Source organism: Streptopelia decaocto (assembly GCF_964273445.1).
Source record: "Streptopelia decaocto genome assembly, chromosome: 2".
Classification (NCBI taxonomy): domain Eukaryota; kingdom Metazoa; phylum Chordata; class Aves; order Columbiformes; family Columbidae; genus Streptopelia; species Streptopelia decaocto.
In genome coordinates, this window is record NC_138655.1 from 88,856,961 (window position 1) to 88,878,906 (window position 21,946).

Below are 21,946 nucleotides of genomic sequence, written 5' to 3' on the forward strand. Positions count from 1 at the left end.
CTGCAAACAAGTCAGGTTTCTGTCTATTCCACAGTTAGAAGACTGTCTTGAATGGTATAGGCTTCTTGGAAATTAAAACACTACTTTTCTAAATGAGGTATTGCGTTCAGTATAGTAATTGCAAATAGTAGCCAGGTTTTAAAAATATTTTCCAGAAACATTAAATAATTTAGGGCATTTTCGAATGAGGCAAATATGGTTTGTTGTTCTAGAAACATTCATAATGGAATGTTAATTATTTCAGTTAAGTCCTATGTTTGAATTAAACAGATTGTCAGTCACATTAAATTTCCCCTGATTATAAATGTTAGATTTGCAGATAGTTTTGAGAGACAACACCTTGATTTTTAAATGCATTTTATGTAGCCTCAGGCATGCTCTTGGTCCTCATGGGTAGCTGATGCCACCCTGTTTTTCACGTCATCCTCGGCACTTAATTCTACATCCACATTGCTTGTATATTCTTTTCAAATCCAAATTGAGTGTTCTGAAAAAGTCAGTGAAAACATGTATTTCACATAGCTTCACAATACCAAAATAGTGTAAAATATTTTTTTGCTATGCATACTTCATAGTCCTGTAGCCTGAGTCTGATGTATTTTACATGTAAGGTATGTCATGTTTATTTGGAATGCTACATACTAAAAGTAAAAATATTTTTGTATTCATTCTAATTTTCACTTTTAGTCTGTGCTGCCTCTTGCTCATTTCTTGGGATAAGGTAGTTGACGGATAGAGCTTTGTCACGCTCTGGGACATGTCAGGCAGTCATCTGTAAGTATGAGAAGCCTAGAGCTATTCTGCAGAACTCTTAAAATTTGTGTATGACAGTATGTCTGCACTTTTTTTTTAAATTATTCTAGCAACTTCTGCATGCAGACAGTGCTGACTACTCTGCTGACCTGCTGTGACCTCAGACAATGTTTCACTCTTTAGTGCTTCTTCTCCCTCCCACCCATTCAGTCTTACCTGTTTGTATTTTTAGTTTTCAAAAGCAGATTACTTGATTTTAGTCGGAAGTTATGGGTTAGGTTAGACAGAAAAGTGAAATTCTGTGGTATGTGTCGGGCAGCTCGGCTTGTCGGGAGACATCCATCTGATCTTGAAATCCCCAAGCAGCAGCACAGGGCATGAGGTTGCTCACTTGGGGTACTACAGAGCGCACTGCCTTTTGGAGAGCTGCAGAAATACAGATAACAGGCTGCCATCCCACAGGGCATTCTGCTAGCTCATACTTCAGCTTCTGTAACATGAGTTTCATGGGGGAAAAATGTCTGAACCACACTGGAAAACATGCTAGAATAATTGTAGTTAAAGCAGTCGTTCAATATTGCTATTGCTTCAGCTGCGATGCAGCCAGAACCTAGAGGAAATTCAACAGTTAAAATCAGACTGTTTAAAGAAGTTACAGGGCTTTGTGGACACCATTCATTAGTTTCTTTTTTAATGTGCACTACACAGTGCTGATTAACGACTTGCAGTAGATGTGTGTGGTTTGTTGCTTTTTTTTTTTTTTTCCCGGTAGTTTCATATAGCCGATAAAAACTTAGAGGAGCCACAGGAGCTTAACTGACATACAGTTTAGAACACTTCGAGTGTGACTTGCTATAAAGTTTGGTACTATGTGTCTGAAACATGGAGATTAACATTGCCAATATCGATTCAGTTAAATATGGCAGTAGGGTGTAATGTAATTGTAAAGAATATATATCAAATAATTTAAAAAGCAGGTGCCTTCCTTAGAATAGAGGAGATGAATTAGTATTTTTTTCCATTTATCCTCCTTTGTGGGTTTCTATTCCTAAACTCTGTATCAGCATAAGCAAGTCAAACATCCAGGAATGGTCATGTATCAGTGCTGTGCAGCTAAATGTGAAAAATATTAATCTCTTTGGATCACCAAATTCTGTTTGTTTGTAATTTTTGAGGAAAGTTTTTATTAAAAAGTAATCAGGCAAAAATGTTTTCAGACTGATTGACTGTTACTGGCATGACTCACCAAACAGAACAATAAATTGTAAAAATATTGCGTACAGTTAGATGGGTTTAAAATTTGAAATTTTAGACTCCTGGGCATCAGTTTTCCTGGCTCTACCAAGTCATGTTCAAGCCTCAAGGCCAACAAATTTAGTGTTCTCTTTTCAGAGGCACTAAGAAACATTGCTACCACCAGCAGCAGTTGCTTGCCCATGCAAGCACTGGCCTCCTGCAGAGGCCAGAATGCTCTCTGTTGTTTCCTAAATTGATGGCTCTGTGCCTACCCAACTCTCATTTCTGTTTCAGTCCCTCAGAGCTTAGGTTTCTAATACGCGAGTTAACTCAGTCTTGAAACAGGTCTGGTAGCTTGGTCAATGTACAAAGAACCATTCTTTCCTTTATGGTGAATCCTTCTCTTTCTTTGCTTCTTTTTTTTTTTTTTTTTAAAAAAAAAAAGAGTGACAGCTGTCAAACTGTAGAACTTCCTGCATCTAGCATGGCTTTTTTAACTCCTCCACAGAAGAGCAGTAGCTTTTAATATTCCTGCCTGATTTTCATTTGACTGTGAATTTGCCTCAGAACTTTTTTTCTTTTGACCCATCATAGCCCCTCATCCTCATGTCTGGTGTGATTTATTGCCAATGAGCAGAGATACATGCTGACACCACCTACTTTCTCTGAATAGTTATGTGCTTTTATCCTCCTCTTTATACAACAGCCAAGCTGAAAGGCTTGTTCAGTGAGAGGCAGCAGCAAGGTTGGCTCCCCAGTTGTCCACCTCAAATGAGGCTCCATCTCACAAGAGCTAATGTTGAACCCAAGGTGCCTGGGTTAAATTTTTTGTTTAGTTCTGTTGTCCTAGCTGAACTTCATTCTTTGAACTTGAGTCTACAGAAGACAGAAAAATGTTTGTCACTCATATCCTCTCTCTCTCTGTCAAGTCACACTTAGAAGGACTGGGACATTTGAAGACCCGTGTTGACTTCTGTCAGAGAAGCAGCATCCTGATGAGTTGAGTTTTACTGTGCGTGCAGCTTTTGCTGTATTTGTGCATGCAAGCTTTTGTAGCTTTTTTTGCGTCTTAAAATTACACATATGGTATTGCAGTTCCAGCTCTTGCATGCTTATTCAGTCACTTTGGAGTTTCATAGTAGAATGCTGTCATCTAAGTACTTGGGGGAAACATAGCTCTGAGAACTACATGTGGGACAACTGGTAGCACTACGCCGTCTGAAGATCTCCTGAATGAGTCTTGCATTGGCAAGCTAGAAGTTTAGTTTCTGTTACTCCTCAGAACCACGAATCTTTTTCCCTTCTGCTTTTCCCATGGTTTACACAGTCATCCTTGCTACAGCTTGACTGTATTGTTAAAATTGCTTGTAAATGTAGATTTGTTTAAAAAAAAAAAAATAGGTGATGTAAACTGGAGATTAAATTTAATGGATAATCTTGCTAGATGTTTCACCAGTAAAAAGTACAGTGAAGGCCCCAAAACTGGAAGGTGCTGTTTTAAAATTCCTGTCAGCCATTGTGATAGTTGATGGCTGAAACTGTCCTTCATTTTTACATCTTCAGTCTTCCCATCCATTTTTCTTTAGAGCAGTATTGGCGCTTTGTTAGTGGCGGCTAGAATTCCAGCAAGTCAGACTCTTCAGTGTTAAGAAGAGAGTGGGAGTGGAATGCGTTTGTGCTGTAACAGAATAATAACGTTTTCCTCATAGAAATTGCAAGGGCTTGTTGAGACTTTCTTTAACATACTTCTGTCAGAAGCTATGGAAAGGCATTGTATTTGTGCTTCAGTATGCTAAATAAGAGCTATTTTAGACTTAAGGATGTTATGTTTCACTTGATTAGCCTAATAGTTGCAACCTACAGTTATATGGTGCATTAGCATTCAGTGCTGGATAAAAGGACTGGCAGCATGGTGTCCCAAAAACTGTAATTGCGTGGGCTGCTGAGCAGCCGCAGAGAAAGCTGCACAAAAATTCTATTCTAGATAGAATTTTTTCATTTTGAAATGAATTTCACAACAAATTCACAGTTGGATGCCACTGCTTGTATTTCCAGTGAATCATACTCCAGAAGAGTAATACTTTGCTTCAACAAAGCCTACCACAAACAGTGCAGTGATATAAATCAGAAATTGGATATTTTTTAATTGTAATTTTTCAAAATGTAGTATAGTTATTAACTATGCCTGCAGGTCCTGACATTCAGATATGTTTGGCTTTGTCTCCACACGCAACAATGAAAATCCTCCACAAATAAGAAAAAAAAAAGAAGAGCTGGAGGGAAATACAGTTTTTACTTATGCTCTATTCATGATAGGAAACTGGCTCCGTGCAGCAGTGGTTGTCACAACACCGCATATTTAATAGCATAGTGAGGGCAAACCTGTTACACAGTTACTTTTAATTTCCAGCCTAAGTTTACAGATGGTGGATTCATTTATACCTTTCTTTCTTGTGCCAGTATTGTTTTGCAGCTTAGCTAGTTCTCCCTTCTCTCCCTGTCTGGTTCCACTTACTTGCATGTTTGGAGTGCAATTGTATCTTCTTTCCATCTTTAGTTTGTTTAGCTTTCCAAGACAAGGTCTTTTAGACAGATGCAGTTAAGGAAACCATAGTTTCATATACTTGGACTGTCTCTACACTGCTTAACTTTGCACAGTTTATGCTGAATTCTTTGCTCTTAAGCTGCAAAACCTGTGTAAGAAACCGAGGAAATACTTGATCTTATACTGAGTCCCCTGATCGTAGCAGGACTGGACCTGCTGTGAGAGGTCAGGAACACCTAATTAGTGCAACCGGAATGGCAAGAAATTATCTCCTTTAAGGTCTCATTTCATCCATTTGTCCTTGTATGTGGAACAAAAATGCAATGTAAAATATCTCTGCTTTCGCTGAAGTTTAAGTTAGCAATGTTGTCATACAGCTGGGATGGGCTGGCAATGTACGATACTAATCTATTGTCGCTTCGTTTTTTTCTATAGGTTCCACCTCAATTCCATTTAGTCAGTTCATTTTGAAGTCTTCAGTTATAAAATCATCATTTACATCTGAGTCTTAGCTGTGCACCGCCAGGCAATGGTATTTAACACCTGGTGCTAATGTCGCTGGCATTAGTATTTCACATTTTGTAGAAATTAAGAGTACCTGATTATGGTATAGCAGTGACTGTCTCTTTAAGAAATACTTTATGGAAGGTTTCCACAGACACATTTGATAGGCAACTTTTACTAGCACAGTCAAAAGTTGTTTAATTTGGGTGCTCTCAGGAGCTTGGGTGGGATGAGTGGGAAATGAGAATTCTTCATTAGAACCACATCAGCCTCTTGCACAACTCACCTGCTTTGGTCTCTATACATTCCAACTTTTCACTTGCCTCCTCGATAACACCTCTTAATCTTGCGTGGCCTTTGTGCAAAAGTAAAAGCACATAGTTTCCACATGAAAGATGCTACTGTCACGAGATGAGGCTAGTAGGTAGTCAAAAGCTGAATACCACATAGGTTTGCAGACCAAAGTCAACACTTTGCACCCAGAGGTTAACTGCAGACCAGCTCCCAAATTTGCCCTGTACCTCTTGATGTGATTTGCATGCAACCATTTGGTGCCTAGTCAAGTCGTATTTGCTTGTGGGACATGATAGAAATTTTGTCCTCTGTTATGTGAAACTTGCAGAGGATTTAAACTGGGGTGAGTGAAGTAGAAGAAGGAAAACAGTAGAAGAGGAAAAAGGAAGGGGGTGTTACATTTCCACATGTACCTATGATCTTTTGGTGTGGTTCAAGTACTGGTGTGTGGCATTCTTACTTTGTTTTGCAGGTTACAGGGGAGGATAAAAAAAATGACGGTTTCATAAAATTTCTGGTATTGCTCTATTCCTCCCTCTCTTCCTTCCTTGTTGCAAAAAATCACTAAGATAACAATAAATTATAAGCTTTCAACCTAGTAAACTGTGCTGTTTGACTTGTTGTTGGCTTAGTTTAAATGGAAAGAGTGACTGAGATTTTTCAAGCAAAATAATAGAGACAGCAAGAAAAGGCATTAGAGGTGTTTTGGAATGTGTGGGGAAAGCCTTGTATTTTTCTTTACGTTTTTCAGTTATTTACATCTCTTCCAGAGTGAGAATAGAACATTCCTTTTATAAAGGTCTTGATGATTTTGTATTTTATGTTCAGAAACCAAACTGCTTTTAGTGAGAGCAGTAAAATCTGACATGTGCTTCTTTGCTATGAACTGTTTAAACAGAGACTCTCTCAATACACAGGCCTGGGTGCAGAGCTCAGTTACATCCTGATTGCAGGTTGGAACAGGACTCACTGTTCAGCTTCACTCCCTCCACCTTCCCCCAAGCACCCCAAGCTTCCCACAAGAGACCCCGATGCCCTCTGGGAAGCTCTCTCCGATCTGATCTCCAGGCTGTGTCACGCAGTGCAGACAGAGGCAATGGAAGTGTCAGTAACTCATGCAAGGGGGTCCTGTTGTCCTTTCAGCTTACTCTTACAAAATTTTCATTCATAATTGTCTAAGTAAGAAAGAGCAAGTGTCTGCTTTTTAGATCTTGAGGCGAGTTGTGGGACCAGTGGTTTAAAAAAAAATGAGTACAACTGAGATGGCAGTTGTGAGAGACTATTCTCCCATAGAATAACTCATTTCTGTGATCTCAGGTAACTCCTTTTAAAGCTATTTTTCATAGCAGGATTAAGCTGCTGCATCAGTGTTTTCTGAGGAAAGGTGGAGCAAGTGAGATGAACTGATTAAAGGTTCACTTTGTAATTTTTATAACAGAAACCTTAATCACACTGTGATCTCCGAGCTGTGCGGTCTCACCAGTCTTTGTCCACGATTCCCATCCTTTTCCGTTGATTGAATATACCAAAGAGAGTGATGGGTTCATGGCGCTTTCTCTGATTCATGCTGGAGTAATTGAAATTAGAAGTTGAGGTCATGTCGATCGAGTAACCCTCTCGTTACTTTATGTTGCACTTCCAACATTTATGCATACTTTTAATGAATGAAATGCTTTCTAGTTTGCCTTTGCCTACAAAGTGAAGTGCCCAGAAAAGTAAATGGGGCAATTTTAGATTTTTGATTTTTTTTTTTTTTTTTTTTGCCTGTTTTAGGTCTCACACAACTGAATTCCAGATCTGGGAAGTTACTCCAGAGTTACAGCAGCATAGGGGACTAAGAGCTTGTCCTGACTAAAGCATACCCTGTTGAATGTCCTGTTTAGAATTTCTGTTGTAGTATACATTGACAAACATTTCATATGCTTGGTAAATAAAATGCTTATTTGACTTCTCCATCCTCCCCAAGAGGAAATTTCTACTAAGGCTTGACATCTCCTATAAACTGTTGTGAGTAATATCTTCTGAACCTCTCTCAGAGAAACAAGAGTACTTGCTGTTTCTATCTACAGTAATTTGCAGTCAGAGAAGCTGATAAACTAGCAAGATCTTGCTGAAGACAGTTGTACGAACAAAAACCTTTGACTTCTCTGTTTCCTTAGACCTTACCAAGCAGTGGTGCATGTTCTGTGCCATCGTATGTGTATTCTACCAAGACATCCATAATTTATTTTTTAATAATGCTAGGTTTTTATTAAATTGCAAAGTTGGTGAAAGAAGAAGACTATTGAAACAGGAACCTACTGGCTTTTTTAACCTTTTGCTGTAAGGAAACGTGTCTTTCTCCATTTGATTTGAAAAAGGAAATAGACTGGTGGTGTGGCTGTGGAACTTTCTCTTTCTGCCTCTGATTGCAAAAGTACTAGTGAAAGAATGAAAAGAAAAAGTACAGTATTGAATGCTAGAATATTATGGCTTTGTTGAGACAACAGAATGAAAGTTTTTAATTATCCTGTTTGTTTTGTTTCAGGTGTCAGAAACTATTTGAAAGAAGCATTAGTGAATATCATTGCTGTACATGCAGAGGTGAGAAAAACTTCATGCTTGCATTCATATGAATAATTTCAGTATATTTTGCATGGCAAATCCTGGCTTTCATCACCCCTGAAAACTGTACCTCTGTTGAAGTGTCTCCATTATAGATGTGAGTGTTTTGGGTTAGGTTTAGCCAACTAAGTGTGCAACTGCAAACTTTAAGGGCAGAAGGAGATCAACAGTTCCTGTTTATCCTCAGCAACACCCCATTACACCTTCTTGTTTCCGCTATCTGATGAAGAGGAAAGCCCAAGTCTAAAGCTCAATTCTTCCCTTTTCATGCAGATTAAATATATATAGACAGAGATGTACAGATAGATAGATATGATGCTCACTTTCTCTGATGAACTTTATTTTCCACAACATAGGAAAATGAGCTTGTGCTTTGCTTTGGAATAAGTGTTTAACAAACGCCACTCGGAGTGCTGTATGTCATTCTTGTACATATGATAAAAGGTGGAAGCCTAAAACCAGAAAGTTGTATAGTCTCTGTGTAGCACAAATAGTGTTTTAAATACTTAGGTAGGTATTGACTTATAATAGGGAGTGAATATTAAAATACTATTATTAAAATAATATTCTTACCGAGCTGCGGTTATTTGGCCTTTTGTGATAATATGCAGGAGTTTTCTGTAGTCCTTTAAATTACAGCCTCTGTTACACATACTCCATCCTTCTAATCAACGAGAGTGTTACCAGATTACTTGTGGTCTTGATACAAGCATTGGTAGTAATATCACTTTTAACTTTCAAAGTAGCACAAGTATAGCTGCTCTGCCTTTTCCATCTACTTAAAATATTATGAGATTCACTTGAGGTTTTTGTTTATTTTATTCCTCATTAAATTACAAGCATTCATATAAATTAAAACACAGGGTGTTTCCAAAACGGGCCCAATTTCAAAGCAAAATTATTTCAAATTGGGTCCATCTTTTTGAAATGCCCTGTATTTTCGGAATCTTCAAATATTACTTGCGGTATTTTTTATTCACACAGAATCACATAATGTTAGGGATTGGAAGGGACCTCAAAAGATCGTCAATTCCAGTATTTACTTATAGCAGTTTTCACAGAAGCGTTGCTGATTCTTACCAGATGCTTTCAATAAGCAGCACCAAAGATATATACCAACGTGACATTCATTTTTAGTGTTGTTTTTCAGTCTATTAGAAATTAATAAAAATGAAAATGAGAGGTTTTGCTTTAAAAAATTCAAAGGCATTTGTGACTTATTGAGCTTCTCCTGTAAACATGCATGTTTGTTAAAATGCTGCAGCAGAAAGGTGCACTGCCGTGCTGACTTCTTTGAGACCGATACTGATTTTGGCCCAAATAGTGTTGCCTCATAAATTTCTAGATGTGAAATATTACGGAAATATGAAAACATGTGTCAAGATGAAACTCCCATTTCCACTGTTTTCTGGTGAAATTCTGTAAGCTGGGTCAGATTTAAGTTTAGTTAGCAAGGCTGCAAGTTTCTGGAGTTTGAAACAGCAAAATTAACCATCAGCTGAACAGCAAGCATGGACTGAAGTGGAAAGAAAATTGTTTCTCTGCCTTTGAATTCATATTTAACTGACATCAAAATAAGGGCTTCTTATTGCAAATTTCTGATGATTCACTGTTGCTGAGAATTTTTTTTTTCCTGGATTCTGTATAGTAACTTCAAGAGTGCTCGTTGTGAGCACAAATATTGTTTTCTCAGTAGAGGATTTTTGGGTGCGTTCCTGGTATGTTTGTGTTGAATTGCTCGGCACTATTTGCTGCTGAGTAAGATGACCCATTCCCAAATTGTTACTGGGTTTTTTTGTTGTTTTGCGGTTTTTTCCTTACTATATAGCTAAGTATGTCACTTACTTAGCTTTTGTGGGTCAAAAGAGTTAAAACAGGCTGCGTGTTTGAATTAGCAATAACAACAACAGTTGAGAGAGCTGACATATACGTGGTTGGTGTATTTAGCCTCTGGTGCAGACCTGCTTTTTGGAACAATCAGCTTTATGGGATCCCTGATCCGTAATGCATTAAATAAGTCACTGAAAACTGTGTAGGAACCTTGCATTCTTTTTTTGTTTGTTTGTTTTTAACCCACTTAATTTACTTTCACAAGTCTGAATGACTTCTGTCAATTACAACAATTCCTTATCAGACATGAGAGCTAAGCTTCACATAAAGCAAGGGTATTCTAGTAAAAAGTCATTCAACTATTAAATTTTTTAGATCATTTTAAAGCAGAAATTGAGGGTGGGAGCAGCGGCAAGTGTTTAAAAACTCTAAACTGTGCATTTGCCTCGCACCGCTCTAGTCACATCATCTTCAGTTCCTTGTGTCACCTTCTTCCCCAGCCCTGTGCAGTTTTAGTGCAGCTTTATCATCACCTCTAAGTCTTGAGACAAGTTTGGTCTGTCTAACCTATAATCTCACTTCCTCCTATATTCCAACCTCTTGGCTTGCATATTCCCCAATTCTATGTAGAAACATCATGCTTTTTTAAAAAAATTCACCAACAATTTCTTGCTTCCTTAAAGCTCCCTTTAAGGAAGATAGGTTTCTTCATGCTTTCCTTCAGGCATAGATCTAATGTTTAATTTTGTGTTTATGTTGTGTTGCAGTTGCTATTTTGAACCTCAAATGGAGGATCCAAGTACAACTTTAAAAAATTGTACAAATCAGCACTTTAAAATGTTTGTCTTGATGCATGTAAAAAAAAGAAAACACAGTAAGGTGTAATGTTTTTGCAAGGGAACTAATAAATGGCAGTGGTGGAAAAACGTAAATGGAAATCCGTGATGCTGCAATGCTCTCAAACCCTTTCAAAGGCTTATCTCTGCCACAGAGCATAAAGGCACCAGCCATCTGGCAGTGGTCAGATATAAAGGATTCTGGAAAAAATAGCAAAATATGTGGGTAAGAAGTGGCTGAATGTGTCATTGGTCAGTCACACAACCTGAATTAAAGGTGCAGTCTACCAAATAGCGCTCTATGTACAACCACTAGACCACCTGCATCCATCAGCTAAGAGCACATATTTTGATATTTTAGATTTTTTAGGCATTGCAAGAAAGTTGTCTTTATCACATAACATTGCTATTAACAGACATAATTATTCAAAGTACAAGGCAAGCACCAAAAGAAATGCTTCATAATCCAGTTGCTTTGATTTTTTTTTTTTTGTCCATTGATAAAAAGAAAATGATCTTTTCAATCAGTGTTTAATGTTTTTTCCTGAAATGTTACTGTATAAAATAATTCTGTTTATATAGATATTGTGCTCATGATTCTTCTTTCATAAAAATCAGGTGTTTACCATTTCCAAAGACTTAGTTCCTCGGGTAATGTCAAGGGTTGTAGAAGCAGTCTCTGAAGAACTGAGTCGACTGATGCAGTGTGTTTCATCCTTCAGCAAAAATGGAGCTTTGCAGGTACCCGAATACTTTGTATTGTCAAACATCTGAATCTAGAAAACTGGGAAGAACAGAGAGAGGTATAATCAATGTACTTGTTGGATTTATTGTAGCAGTGAAAGCAAGGAAATAAAAAGGATTACTGTACAACCTGTTTCAGATATATGGATTAATACCCTTTGTGATACTGGTTGTTGGGTTTGATTGTATTTTACTGTTGTCTTTGTGTCTGAGTGCATACAAAGTTAGCTGTAGCCTATGAGATAGAAAGCATCATAATAATATCTATTAGAAATGTCACTGAATACTGTCTTTGGTCTGTCATTAAAAAAAAAGAAGACAAAACAATTTTGTGGTATTTTGAGATTTTAAGATGTTGAAAATGTGATGCAGTAGGGTCTTGCAAGTCTTTGCAAAACTAGTCACTTGTATGTTATACTGTTTCTACATTAGCACATTGTTGCAGCATGGGTAGAACAGATACTCTTACACTGTCTTTTTCATTTATGGCTGGTTTTATAATTGTACTTACTATTGAGTAAGTTTTAAAATTATTGCTATGGCTATAACAAGCAAGAAGAGCGAACTCCTAATTTTCATTGTACATGGCAGCATTCTTGCATTATGATGGGAAAATAATTATCCAATTCTGAGCCTTGTTTTCCAATTGCTGGTAGCAACTGCGTTGGAAAGAGAATTAATGTAGGAAGATCACAGCCAAATAAAATTATCAGACTATTTAAAACTAAATCAATGAATAGCAACAAAGCTAACAATGTGTCATTTTTGTTGGACTAGGTAGCTCACCCTATGAACTTGCTGCCCAAACCCTTAATTGAAAGGATTTTCTCTCTTCTGTAAATTTGTCACTCCTGGTCGTTTTCTGTTCCTCTGAACACAGAAAAACCTGTCAGACAGCAGACAGCAGTGGTGTGAGAGTGATCTGAGTGTGGTCAGACTGATAAAAAAATTCCCATTCCTAAAGAGAAGCCTACATCTGTATTCCCACATCCCATGACCCTCAGCTTTGTAGGGTTTGCCATTCCACCATGTTTATATAGACTGTGGTACCTGAGAAAGTGACACTTTTAACCATGGTACTGATATGACCTAAAATACAGGGAAGACTCCAGAATCTTATGTGTAGGACTTCAAAAAGTCCAAGGCTTGGAGCACCACACAAAAAGTGGTGAAACACTGTGGTGAGAAAAGTGTAAAATTGGTGAATGGCTGTCTTGTATTTTGTGCCAGAAAGTTCTGGCACTAAAAAAGCATACATCTCAGCTGGCTTCCTATCTAGGCAACAGATGAGAGGAAGACCTAAAAGCCAAAACCTTTCATTAGAATTGGAATTAAATGTCTGTGTTGCATTATAAAAAGTTTTGTTTGGGAAGATTAATGTCGTATTAGTTGGGTCTAAATGTAGATCAGTTTCTGTATTGGCTAACTGGATTCAATTTTATCTTTATGATGAATAAGAACAGAATATGAATTTGGATGAAGTTCGTTTTCTGTTTTTAAATTAAATTACTTAAAGTATTGACCACACGCAGAATGTTTCTATTTCAGTTAAAAGCTGCAATGATAATGATTGCTTTTGAAACACTAAAGGACGATCTGTGAAATTTGTTTAATCCTTGAGTTCATTCTCCACCATAGTTTGCCTAGGTGAAAACTAATACCTAGACACAGTACAGTGCAGGAGTACCCTGTGTGTGCCCACCAGGTGACAGACAAGAAGCAGAGCACCACCATTCTACTTCCTCATCTGCTGGAAAAAAATAAATTCAACAGGAAAACCAAGAATAAAATGCGTATTGACAGATTTTTGTATTCTTGCGTTTCCTTCCTCCCTGGCCAAGCTGTACTGAAAGAAGCTAAGCTCACTGTATTTAATTAGAAATTTTTTTTAAAACCCCACACCGACAAAGACAAATTAAGGTTGTGTCCCTCTTTCTTTCTGTCACAGTACAGAAAAGATGGAACAGAACTGAAGATTTATTACTATTACTGAGAGACAAGCCAATGTTTTTAGACTGCTACATGGTGACCGTACAAACAGTTTGACTTGAATCACAAGTGCGAAATTGTTCCTTTTAGCTGTCTCCTGCCATAGCAGCATGGCAACAAGAAATACAGGAAACAAACTGTTAAAAGCCAAGTCTGCTTACAACTGCAATGGGCCTCTTTTTAGAGGCATATTTGCCTCTAAAAAAAGATGAAGCTTTGGTGGGACACTGGTATTCACTTGATGAAATAACATTGTGTCATTTTTTCAATATTTGTATTTCTGTCTTTAGGCAAGACTTGAAATCTGTGCATTGAGAGATACCGTGGCCATATACCTAACACCTGAAAGCAAGTAAGATGTGCTGTAATGTCTGTTTTTTCAATATAACGGAATGCTCGGTAAACATGCAAAAGGCTTTCAGTAATCTATCATTAGTGAGGTGCAAGACCAAAGATAAATAGTGCAGGACAGGTCACACATTAATATAAAGGGAGGAGAAAAAGCGTTAGCAGTGGTTGATGTAGCCAAGCATGTAAAAGCAAACTATGATAGCTGTCAGCAGTTTTGAGTAAAGTTGAGTAACTGAAATTTCTAGGTGATTATGTTGGAGGTTGGATATGGGCACGTTCATTCATTATTTTAGTTATCTACACTTCTTTTAGGACTGGCATGACATGTTCCTACACTTGGCAATTTGGTCATCTTACCTGATCAGCATTTTGTAGGAGAGGTTAGGGGGCTTGAGGGTCTAATGTGTCTTCATATTGTCACAGATAGTGTCCTGTGGTGTCACAGCATTCCGTTTCAAAAGGCTTGCTTCCCTACCCTGAGTGTCCAATAGTGATGAAGACCTCTAAATGAAAACTACTTGGCACTGGCTCAGATTGGATAAAATGGATGTGGCCTTGTCTCATAAGGGCAGAGCACCATGAACCCTGGGAGCTGGAGCTTCATAGCTGCCTTTTTATTCCTGGACATGTCACTAGCTATAGTCGCCAGAAGTCACCATATTTAACTTCTGCTGACAAGATTGTACCTATCTGTGCAGGTCCTGTGTCATTCCCCGCACTTCAGTTCCACATCTGTTGCCCAGAGAGGGGTGGAAACCCCATCTTTGGAGTTACTCCAAACCTGACAGGATAATTCCCCAAGATACCTCCTCTAACCTCAACATTTGCCCTACTTTGAGAGGGGGGCGGGTTGCACCTGAAGACCTCCAGAGGTCCCTTCCAACCTAAGTTGTTCTATGGATCTACATTGCCTCAGTGTGAATCTACTGTAGTTCTCTCTGTAGGCCCCCTTCTGTAGGGGAGAATGCAGTGACCTGTCTACTGAGCATAGAAAGCCAAAATGAATGTTTTATCTGTGCTTCAAACTCTGATGGTCACTTAGGTTGAGGTAGAAGGCAGATTGACAGCCATCTGTAATTCTTGAAGAGTCCCAGATGTCCAGCAGAGACTTAAATCAGCTGCTGATTTAACATTTCCTGTTGATGTATGGTATACATCACATTAGGAGTGTCAAGAGACCTTGAACCCATGACCACTTTATGTTCAATTTTCACATGGATGTCAGGTGTCAAGTTAATATTCTGTTAATTTATTGAAATAAGAATGGATAAAATATAGCACGTCTCCATGGAATTTCTGGAGAGAAACTGTGAATGCTGAGACTTGTACCAGTGGAATATGAGTATTTTTGTTTCCCTTGCAGCTCAAGCTTTAAGCAGGCTTTGGAAGCCTTGCCTCAGCTCTCAAGTGGAACTGACAAAAAGTGAGTATAATGCACTTTCTTGTCTCCTTTCTTGTCTCTGGAGCCATTGTTTTTTACTCTTCTATCAGAACTTTGTTATAACAGGGTTAGTGTTCACTGTATTTGACTCTTCTGAATTACAGAGCTGAAGCCTCTTTGGACAGAGTTGAGAATAAGCTAAGTGCTTGTTCATCACAGCCTCTTAAATTACACAGAAGAGCCAGTGGCTTTGTGGGTATCCCTCTTGCCCATCCTAGTACTGTCAGTTCAATGTAGCTCTGTATTTATTCTGTAATTTATTTTCGCCTTTCTTGTTAATCTTAAATTTTCTGTGGGGTACATTGTCTTACTGAATTTAGCAGCAATTAAAAAATGACCAAGGAACAAAGTCCAAGCTTTTGCCAGGTGATATATGGGAGACTCTCAAAACTGACTTGTTCCATTTTAAACACAAAGAAGAAGGGTCTATGCTTCTTGCTTAACATCAGGAGGAGGAATTTTTTCCCCACCATAGCAACATTTGACAACCAAGATGTGCTGCGTTCAACCTGGCATTTGGTAGTCTGTTTATTAAGCATAGCTTAATAAAAAGTAGTATGGTAAAACTAGGATGGATTTGTAAATTAGTATATTATTCTAAGTATAGATGTTTTGAATTTGAGATAGATTGATATTATTGTACTTTCAGGAACTGAACTACATCGAATCAGTTTGCACTTATCAGTCAATTTAGAACATTTTGTAGATATGTGAAGGGACTGTGCAGCCCATGGTCTGCAACTGTGCCTTCATCCAGATGTTCCTATTTATTCAAGACTGCTCCTTGCAAGCCACAACAACTCTCAAGATACCTCCTTGCTTTATTTAGCTCTTATGCTTTATTAAAGATAGGAATCAATTTAGTTTAAGGAGATTTCTTTCAACTCAGACTTTCTGAAACACCTGTAGAATTCTGTTTTTCCCCACTTAATCAGAAGCACTTGAGCTTCATGGGACAGATGAGAATCAAGAACTGTGTCACTTTTACATCTGCCTTGGAGTTGTGAACCCTGGACAGTGCAAAGCTTGTTCTGTTCCGCAGGTCATTACACTGTAATTGTCATTGTTCCAAGCAGCTCCTTGTAATCTACACATATTTGTGTAAAATGACACACTTTTGGCACTGATTTAGAGCTGTTCATTTCCGTTCATTCACACTCATTACTATGATAATACATATAAAGTGGCCATAGTCATCTTCCAGAGGACCTACTGAGGGAAGCAGATACTGATTTTGTGGTTCAAGTTATTGTTCTTGGGTTTGTTTGGGTTTTTTTAACATGCCGTATAATTTCTTCTGTTACTGACTATTCAATAGTCACAGCTTGCCAAAAAGTTGAGGTGATACATGTCTGCCTTATGTAGTTTGTTTTTGAAATAGAGCAAAAAGTTCAGAGAACACGTTCTCTAGAATACAGGGAAGAATGTAATACACAGGCAAGACTAGAACTTTGTAATGCATCTCCACTGTTTCAATAAATGTCTCGTACAACAGAGCCATCAACATCCTTGGTCCTACACCTGTAGTCTGTGGATTCTAATAGATATTATCCACTGCACCAAGTACCTTCTTGGCAGCTGTGCAGATGTAAATGAACCATTGTTATGCTCCAAAATGAGCTCATACATAGTTTGTTATCTGTGAAGGACAAAAATACATGGTTGCCAATGAATTATTATTTCTTAGAGCACTCATACTACTTATCTTTCAGCCATGATATTTAAGAGAAATCAACAAAATACCTTCCAAAGACAAGTTTGAGAACTGAAATTCACAATTCAACTGCACATGAAAAGCCACAGCCTTGACCAGGGATACTGGTTTTATGGTACATAGTTTGGCGGTTTCTGGATTTTCCTTGCTGGCACTCTTTGCCAGTCCTTTTGCTATTGTTTTCAGCAAATGTCTTTCTCTCAAGAAGATGGTCTTTATCTGAAAGGAAAATCATATAAAGGCCTATTTTATCACCTTGATAAAATCTCTGTGGCTGAATTGTCCTGTGGCCACAGATCATCCGGACACATTGCTATATTTCTAAATATCTGTAGTATTTAGATATTGGAATAGATCCAATTTTAAGCCCTTTATTTAAGCAGACAATGTCCTTGAAGTCACAGAGCAGCCAAAACTTTTGGTAATTGTTCCCTTTTCAGAATCTGCCAAAGTTGTAACTATTTTCCTTTTACAGGTTACTGGAAGAGTTACTAAACAAATTTAAAAGCAGCATGCACTTGCAGCTGACCTGTTTTCAAGCTTCTTCATCAGCAATGATGAAAACATAGACAACGACACAATGCAGGCAACTCAAAAGACAAATGTGCTTAAACATCACCCATTTTTTTCTGCATTTCTTCAATTTCTTTGAAGATTCTGAAGAAAACAAAAGGAGTTTCACCGAAACAGAAATTATGAGATCCAGCTCTTTGAGTAATGGTATGAGGTATACTGCTGAGTGAGACTTATGGTCATAAATAGCTAGAAGGAAGAGCACAATATGTCATTGGTTTTGCTGCTTCCTTCTTACTCCTTTTTTATTTTCTTGTTCTTATGGGCTTCCTACCACTGTCTTTCTTTTGCCTCCTGTTAGTCAGTCCTCTTTTCACCACCGGTTTCTGAATTTGTGTGGAGGGGAATAGGGATTCAGGAGGAAAGAACAACTTTACTGCCATTAAGATATAGTTACACAAAGATCAAAAACCATCTTTCCAGCAGGGAAGACTTGACACTGACTTTCATTCTGGAACTTAATGTAAGATGCAGGAAGCTGTAACAAGAGAGCAACTAATCGAAAATGGTCTTGTTTTGGGAGGTGAGGAATAAGTTTAATGTTATAACTGAAACCATGACTTGCAAGTCAATCATGCAGTAATAACATGTTCTTCATGTATTTACAGTCATTTTAAGTGGGACTTTTCAGAAACAGTGCACTGAGTTTTCAAAGAATTTTTCACTGTCAGCTGTTTTCTTTTGCCAGTTCAGTTACATGCTTTAAAAATAACAGTATACAGCTCCTGTGATATGAAATACTGAAGAAACACCTTGCGGCACATGTATTTACTCATTAAAAAAATTGTGTGTAAGTAGTAATAGTATGTTCAATTGAAGCTTGAAACTTCAAATATATGTCATTATTGACTTCCAGGGAGAATCATTGAACCTATGGAGCAATGTTGTTTTGTTAAATGTTGTCCGTTCTAAGCTAGATGTAGTCTCAGCTGCTGGTATTAACTGAAATTGTCATCCAGTTAGTTGAATCTGTTAAAGGACTTCACTGCAGCATAATAAAATGTTAAGAAAGATGGTCATAAACTCTCCTTGAATTCCTCACTTTCCAAGAAATGTAATTTTCTTGTGAATTTTGCAAGTCTACATTTCCTACATTTGTATCAGACATGTTCCTACATATTGAACACACATTTATCATCTTCAGGTATCTCTTTTTTGTAACATCATTCTCTTACTCATCTTCTGTTCCAACAACTTGTTGCTTGTCTTTAAATCCTGAAGTCAAAGAAGATTACAAAAAACAAGAAGTGGTTGGTGTGGTTTTTGAGAAAAAAAAAAAACAAACAAACAAACAAAAAAAAAAAACACCACGACTGTTCAAAGATACAATGAGGTTTAAAAAATAGTATTGGAAGTGGAAAAAGACTGGGAGACCATGCCCCATGCCAAAATATACTATCAGCTAGGACTTGTGGAGAAGAGAGAGGCAGCAAGGAAATCAAAGTAACAGAACTGAAAGGCCCTGACATTTAAAGCAAAGGTAAATGCTGAAAACAGTACAAGAGAAAATAAAGTTAATTATTATGTGAACTTTGAAACTCTAGAAAAATCTAAAATCAATACAGACTGGGAAAAAAATGAAATAAAAAACCTAGAGAGCTTTATTTGTCATTTAAGAGAAAAAAATGGGAAGTAGTAAGGCTGTAAAATATATCTTGCTAAAACTAGCTAAAGACTTCTGGGAAAATGTAACCATAATATGCTGTCTTGAGATATTCAGCCTCTGGAGATGTTAAGGCATTCTCCTACTATTGTATTTTGAACAGTCATGAGTAGTTCAGGAGGTGGGCAAAGAAACAATAAAAGGCAAATTCTGTATCAATGTAATGGAAGGGAAGGGACACAGAAAAAATATTTAAGTCCCCCAGTAAAATGATGGCGGAAAAAAAAGGGAAAAATTCATTACATGCCTGGATGTTAACTTAATGAAATAGATCAAATAAGTAGCATGAGACAATGAAGAAATTCTGCCCCTTCTCACCTAGAAAATGTTTATTTTTTAAATGTGTATTCTTTAGAAAATATATTTATGAAATATGCTTATAATACATCATTGATGAAGTTAAACACCTTCCTATAGCTTTTAAAAAGCCACTTAGAGAGTTTGAACCACAGTCCTGCTAAGTTTCATGCATGTGTTGAAGTTCAAGCGTGCCTGTCTTTTCAGGATCAGGGAAATTGTATTCCGTGGCCTAAACCTCTGCCATCTTCCTCTAGTTGCATAAAAAGACCCAGGACTCCAACCGGTTTAATTTCACTGTATAGCAACAGAGAAGGAAATGAAGTTTATTTCTGAAGTAATAGCGTGTTTCTGTGGCTCTATTGATAAGTAGAGAGATGCAGATAGAACAGAGCCATAAAAAAGTAGCATAATACTGTTCAGAGCATGAAGCTGGAAAAAAGATAAACCTAGATATTGCTTATTCTGATTCTACTTTAGTTAAAAATACTTCTACATATGTTCAGGGGGGAAAAAATACTTAATTGTTGATATAAAGGAAGGTGTAATGGCGATTAATGTTTAAATTATGATAAAAGAATTTTATACACAAATTTTATAAACAAATTTAACTCCTTTTTAACTTCAAATGTAGTGATAGGCATTTTCTGTTTCTAATCCAAGGGAAGGTAGAAAACTGCAAATTTCTAGGTTTGGCCTTGTGAAGAGGGAAACATCAAGACGAGTGTTTTGCCATGGTTACACACAGTCATCAGAGGTAATGCTACACAGGGGATTTACACCTTCAAACTTGCTGCCAGACCATATTTAGGTTAGCTCCAGCCAAATTCTTTGAACCTGTCCTGCTAAAATACTCTTGAAGCTGTGTGATTTTCCTCAGAATATTAATTGATACAGTATTGATTGTATCAGTGGATGCAAATACTGATCTTTGTGTCCAAACAGGTCTCTGGACTCACTAGCAATAAAGGGGTTTACATGTTTCACGCGTTTCGCACGTAGCTTTTTTTGCTCTTTTCAGTCCATAGTATCTCTAAAATTCAGAAGGAAGAGGTCTTTAACCTCATCAGAATTCACAGAAACTGAAAAATAAATGCAGTGCTCCTGCTGAAGCCTGAGATTCAAAATTCAGATCTGGGTCTTTAACATTGTAAAGCTCTGGATCTGATGGATTTGATGCATCTTATCCTGCAACAGGAAGAGGGACCCCTGAGGTCTGTAACATCTGCAGCCTGCTTCTGTCTGTTAGGCATTGTAGTTCTTGAATGGCACTTAAAATTCTAGCATCAGTCAGGAGTTAGAAATAGGCTGTGACTACGGTTAAAACAGGCAACAGCACATGTTGTTTAACTAGTAAAACACAAATATATTTTGAACTAGTCAGGCTTCCAGCTAAGTTGAAATATTTGGGGATTTGTTAATCATGATGACAGACTTCAAACAGGACTTTGGTCCTTCGGTCTGTTGGCGTTGCTGGCCTAGCCAGGTACCTGGGGGAGTTATGGGTAACAACGCTTACCCGAAAAAAAAAAAAAAAAGAAAATAAGAATAATTGTATTTTTTCAGTTTGTTTAAAAGATGTTTATGAGAGAATCTGGTAGGTTTACAATTCAAGGAAAAAATATAACCAAAAATCCTGCTTGAACATTTATCCCTAGTTACATTCTGGCCTGTCCATATACTGATAAAGAGATGGTTCAATTTACCTGCTATCTCCTCTTCAACAATTTTCCTATTCTTCTGTATTAGAAGTTAGTATTAAGTGTACACACATTAGGGTGTTTGTAGAGTTAAGACTGCTCTTGCAGTGTTAACTTATCATATTGTTTCTTTTAATATTGTTGAAGGAAGCCAGTAAAAATGCTATATGGTTAATTACAGGCAAAAATAATTTTGCACAAGCTGTGTTATGTGTTAAGATTCATGTGGTTGACAGCTTGTTTTCTGACCATGCAGTACCTACTAGAGGGGTTTTTTGGCAAGAGATAAAAGGGAAAACTGGGAATATCAGGGAACAGAGCTTCATTAGTGAACATGATAGCCTTTTCTGCATCACCTTATTTTAAGTTCTGTTTTTGTTTCATGCTACCATAGGTTAAAGAGTTTTGTGCAATTCAGCTCTCTTTATCTTTGTGTTGTTTGAGCCTCAGAGCTCTAAAAGCTTGTTTTTCATGAAGATATTAAGAGAGCATGTCCAAAATGGTATATTTATTTCAGAACAAGGTGTTTATCATGTAAATTATACGCTTCTTTCAATATTACTTGACAGCCTAAGGGGGCTTTCATTTGGAGAGCCATCAATGCACCCTTGAAGTCTTTTGAAATAATGTGTGTGGTGAGTAACTTAAATGACACAGTTTACAACATTTATCATTGCACAGAACAGTGAGGGGAAACTTACTTGCTGCTTTTGGAGTAGCAGCTCTAACAGATCTGCTGCACTTTATTTTTGCGATGAAATGGAGGAGACTGGGGGGGCTCCTTATTGCACTTTTTTCTAGTCTGAACATCCAAGATCTCTTTGTTTCTTTTCTCTCATGCCCTCACTATTTAAAGGCTTGTAATAGATTTT

At 37.5% G+C, this 21,946-nt stretch overlaps 1 protein-coding gene across 2 annotated transcripts in view; it reads left to right on the forward strand.

The window, feature by feature from the left end:
* Positions 1–19,517, forward strand: part of EXOC2 (exocyst complex component 2) — a 127,506-nt gene extending 107,989 nt beyond the window's left edge. For both annotated transcript variants that reach the window (XM_082046630.1, XM_082046631.1), the window contains exons 24-28: positions 7,860–7,915; positions 11,221–11,343; positions 13,626–13,687; positions 15,050–15,109; positions 17,317–19,517. In XM_082046630.1, the coding sequence (XP_081902756.1) occupies positions 7,860–7,915; positions 11,221–11,343; positions 13,626–13,687; positions 15,050–15,109; positions 17,317–17,410 (395 nt within the window). In that variant the 3' untranslated portion in view covers positions 17,411–19,517. The remainder of the gene's footprint in view (positions 1–7,859; positions 7,916–11,220; positions 11,344–13,625; positions 13,688–15,049; positions 15,110–17,316) is intronic.
* The last annotated feature ends 2,429 nt before the right edge of the window (positions 19,518–21,946 follow it).